The sequence below is a fragment of the Simochromis diagramma genome, unplaced genomic scaffold (assembly GCF_900408965.1).
Source record: "Simochromis diagramma unplaced genomic scaffold, fSimDia1.1 OVJJ01000576.1, whole genome shotgun sequence".
In the NCBI taxonomy this organism is placed as follows: Eukaryota; Metazoa; Chordata; class Actinopteri; order Cichliformes; family Cichlidae; genus Simochromis; species Simochromis diagramma.
Window position 1 is genome coordinate 63,783 of NW_024387394.1, and position 4,765 is coordinate 68,547.

Genomic DNA, 4,765 nt, shown 5'->3' on the forward strand with positions numbered 1-4,765 from the left:
CTGTTGAAACAGTGTGAGATCATCTTGACAGAGAATGGAATAAAAAGCATCCAGCATCCAAAGGAGAGCTTTGGATTGTCCTTCGAGAAGCATGAAAAACAATTCCTGAAGACTTCCTAACATAAAGCAAGAAGACTTGACCGAGACAGTTCAAGCTTTGTTGAAAAACAAAGTTGTTCATGCTAATAACTGACTTTCAAGCTCATTAGAATTGTACATACTGTTTTTGTCTTGTATACTATATATCCATGTATAGTTGCACATGTTTCAATAAATGGCTGCATATGCATCTTATTTTCCAAGCAAAATTAGGGGTGGCTCAAGATTTTTGCACATTAAGTGGAAGTATGTCTAGGAGTTGGCAGTTTAAAGAGAAACAAAGATATACATCGCATTTTAATCGATCGACCAATTTATCATTGTTTTTGGAGGATCCCGGTTGATAACAGCCTTTTTTGTTGAGGTCCCACAGAAAAAAATGGAGGGGGCACGAGGACATGCATCAAACTTCCATTTTACGGACAATTGAATAAATGATCTCCCTCTCTCTCTATCACACACACACACACACACAAACACACAAACCCCCATGGGGGGGACTGACTAAGATCACCTAGACTCATAGTCATTCTATATATTGTGCATCTACATACACCTGCTGTGATATACACACAAATTCAATAAAACATTAAACAAAAAGAAAAGAAAAAGAAAATCGGACGCTTCGTGGCAAATAATAATTTCTTTTTTTCCTACTGAACAAATATATTTATTGACAAATCAAATTATAAATCCTCACAAATCTACATTCGGAATGACAAACTGGATATTGATATAAAAACATATTTTGCATGTTTGGCTGTTTCTATAAGAAACTGTCAAGCGTTGGCTGTAAATGGCAATATTGGTCATATTTTTCATTTTAATAATCGCCTTTGAGAATTGTTTAATAAATAATCAATCTTTTATATTACATATTTTATATCTACTTTGGACATTTTGTTATAAAGTTGTTGCTTTTATAGTTTTGTTAAGAAAAATACCGTGGGAGGTTTTTTTTTTAATATAGTAAATTTCATGAATTCAAATGCAAAAAAATGCAGCATATGGGTGATGAAATGTGTAACCAGGAGCTCATCAGCGTGGGGGGGCGTAGGTCTCTGTCTAAATAAATAAATAAATCTGGGTAAATTCCCGGATTATTAAACATGCAATCATTTTGCTGGTAATACCTGAAATGAGTAAAGAAAATCAACAGCCTATTTATGGAAGATAATTCATAATTTTATGGGGGGGGGGGGGATATTGGTTGGGTCTGATTATTGGGGGGGGGGGAGCTCTGCAGGCGCTCCTTTATAAGTCAATTATTTCACCGCTCCCTGACCGCCCCACTATGCCTCATTCACATTCATGGCAGTGTGTTTCAACACAGCAGCAACCAACGAAAGTGTCTGAATTATGCGTGACAAAAGGGGTATAAACAGATGAAAAGACGGGTTAAGTCAATCCATCAAAGCGACTCGTAATTGAGAGGAGAGCCCTCCAACCATATGGCCTCTGCAACACTGCCCTTTGTGCGCACTGAGCCGCCGGACGGTGAGGCAGGCGGACACGCTTGTCTCCATATCGCGCGACGGTGTAGAGCCGCCCCCGGGGAAAACTACGCGTAGGCGTTCTTTTTCCCATATTATGTTCAAGCACAGCAGGTCAGAAGGTGAGTTGCTGTTTAGATGAGTTTGGCATTTTCTCTCCCACAGTCCTCCTCAACGAGAAGCCTTTATCTCGAGCAACTTCGTTTAAACAGAAATGTTACACTTCAATAACGCTTGGTTCACCCCGGAAATCATGTTGAGCAAAGCGAGATAATCTGCATATTTAAAAAAATGCATTTTTATTAACATTTGTACATTTGTACAATTTGTACAGATGTCTGCTATTATGGTTCGTTTTTGTCTTTCTAAAGGCACGTGAAGTGTTACAAAACATCAAACCCTATTTAAGCCATGTTTAATACAAGCAACCGCACTTGTTCTGTGCAGTTATCGTTTGAGGGCTGATATATCAAAAGGTTAAAAACAGTCTTCTCAAGCTTACAAACTGATTCACAGAAGCATTTCAACCGCTTTATAGCACAAAGCAGGCTGCATTAAATGTGCAGTGAAATCTTTCTGATTGTAACCAGAGCAGTGATCAGTGTTTGAATCTGAAGAGTCCAAGCGTTTTCAGAGCCTGGGCCTGTTCAGCAAGGCTTTTGACAAATCACAGCGGAGACGTCTATTTTTGAATCGCACCGCTATGTAAATCCTCTAAAGGCTGTCTGTTACTATTGGGCAACACGCGACTGTCTCTGTGTTATTTAGTCACCAACGTCAATCTCATCTTCATCATCCAAGCAACACTTGGTGGTCAGTCGATAGTCACCGGTCGATGCAGGTGATGGAGGTAATAAATGCAGCGAGTCTAGGGTGTCGGTGGTGTGGAATCTGGAAGAGATCTGGTGTTGCTCGGTTTGGCCCGGCCCAGAAATCGTCCCCTCACCCATACCTCCCGCCGCCGCGGACTTCTCCAGCTCAGCCAGCTTGGAGAGCTTTTCAAAGGCCACAGCGCCGGCGGCCTTGGCGGACTCCACGTCCGCTTTCATCTCCTCCAAGTCCCGCTTAAGCTTAGCCCGGCGGTTCTGGAACCATGTGATGACCTGTGCGTTGGTCAGACCAAGCTGCTGAGCCATCTGGTCCCGGTCCGCTGGGCTCAAGTACTTCTGGTACAGAAAACGTTTCTCCAGCTCATATATCTGGTGGTTGGTAAAGGCCGTGCGGGATTTCCGTCGCTTTTTAGGGGTGTTTCTCTGACCGAATAGGGTTAGCCCGTCTCTGCCTGTAGAAATAAGATCATACAGAATGTAAAACTGGAATAAAACACACATTCACAAGTCACTAAAAACAGTGTTACACAAAAAACAAAAAAAAAAAAACAATTATAAGTCACCAAAAACTCCAGTACGACATCACTGAAATGATTCCGAAATTCATTCATTCAGATTCATTCATTTAGTTAGCGTGCTTTGTCAAATTTCAATGAGCACATTTAAAAACATAAAGCGGTTTTCGAATAAGAAAAAATAGCACAGGATCATTCATTGTTCAGAAAACAGTAGTACTTACAATTAGGTACAAGAAATAACGCTGAAAGCTTTTTCTCCAAACATCTACGGATATTTTTCATATTTCAGAAAAATAAGCTGCTGCTGTTGCGGTTGTAACAGTGAGGATGTTCTCCTTACCTACAATAAGAAAGGAAGAAAACAGCCTTTTACCTTCAGCAGCCTGCAGGACGCTGACCTCCAGGCCTTCAAAGGTTTTGCTGGCCAGCTCCTCCAGCGCGCAGAGCGGGGAGGTTTGACTGAGCAGCACCCGGCCGGACACGCCGTGACAAGCCGAGGGCAACTTCTCTCCGCTGAGAAAGTAGCTCCTTTTCACAGACGGTTTGTTGAGAATGTCATCTATGCTGAAAGGCGTCAGCGGTTTGTTGGTGTTGATCAGTGGTTGAAGCTGATCCAGCGGACTGCGACTACTGCCCTCAAGAACAGCTGGACGTTTAGAGTCTCCCTTAGAGGTCATGACGGCTCAGCAGCTGACTGAAAATGTCAAAGTTTGGACAAGAATGAAGGAAAACGAGCCACGGCAAGGATCACAGGTGTAACCTCATATCGCCCGCTGCCTAAACACTTCTGACTCCCAGACTCCCACCGTCTCTCTGAAGCACTTTTTCGGAGTGACGTACAATATGAATATATATAAGACTGGCACTCACTCGGTGAACAGCGATGCACCAAGAGCTGGACCGACTAACTAACATGTTATTGCGCAAGGCAATCAATTACTCACTTCACCCCTCCCCTTATCTCTCTTTCTTTCTTTCTGCGTGCGCGAGTGCGCGTGCTGGGGGGAGCTCTGAGACAGAGCAAACAGCGAAGAACAGTCCAATTACAAACCAGAGTAGGCTCTATTTACACTTTATCTGTAAAACGACATCATTTGTCACCAAACGATCAAATGTGTTTATCAGCACGATACCATCGTCATTTGCGTACACGGTGTAAGTAGCACAGAATTACTCTTCAGGCCAGTTACAGTCAGAAACAGACAATAAGCAAATTAGAAAATGAGAATGCGTGCTGAACTGTACAGACAGAGCCATGCACGAGCGTGACAGCGCGTTACAAGGCTAGTGGCGGAGCAGAGCAGGCCCTACCACACCTCCAGCCTCGCCACCCCCGCGGTAAGACGATCGCTCTGCCAAAATCAGCGTCAGGCTCCCCGGACCACAGCCCGAGACAGGAACACATGGACAAACTGACAGGGAGGATACCGAGCACATATTTTTTTATGCCTATTTAATCCTAAATAAAATCCAGTCAGGAAGATTATAAAATCATTTGTAGAGATGATTTCTTCTAAAACATTCTGCTATCAAGACAGCAGTTTTCTGACGGCTACAGGTAAAGTTTTGGTTTTAGTTGTGTAGAAATACACACGTTATCATGGGTTTTATTTTGTTTGCATATTTTCAAATATTTGTATTACATTATGCACAATATGAAACTTCCAAAAGAGAAATAATTCGAAGTTGAACAATTCAGTTCATCGATTTACTCGAGCGTTTTTATTTAGTCATTTATTTTTATATTTTATACATCCATCAATTTAGATTTAGAATGGGCTACTTCTAGTTATTTATAGATTGGTATTTTCCCCGATATTTGTAA

At 42.0% G+C, this 4,765-nt stretch overlaps 1 protein-coding gene across 1 annotated transcript; it reads right to left on the reverse strand.

Annotated features, from left to right (window-relative positions):
• Window positions 1-1,929: 1,929 nt before the first annotated feature.
• Window positions 1,930-4,120, reverse strand: LOC120720304 (transcription factor LBX1-like). The gene is made up of 2 exons (XM_040009912.1): window positions 3,314-4,120; window positions 1,930-2,874 (listed from the first exon to the last, which is right to left on the reverse strand). The coding sequence occupies exons 1-2, from the start codon at window positions 3,615-3,617 to the stop codon at window positions 2,357-2,359; spliced, it is 822 nt and encodes a 273-aa protein (XP_039865846.1). The 5' UTR covers window positions 3,618-4,120; the 3' UTR covers window positions 1,930-2,356.
• Window positions 4,121-4,765: the final 645 nt, after the last annotated feature.

Bases quoted from the DNA above. Each gene is read 5' to 3' on its own strand.
- LOC120720304 (XM_040009912.1), bottom strand. From the start codon at position 3,617: ATGACCTCTAAGGGAGACTCTAAACGTCCAGCTGTTCTTGAGGGCAGT. The intron at 2,875-3,313 runs GTAAAAGGCTGT...TTATTTCTACAG, and splicing joins CGTCCTGCAGGCTGCTGAAG to GCAGAGACGGGCTAACCCTA.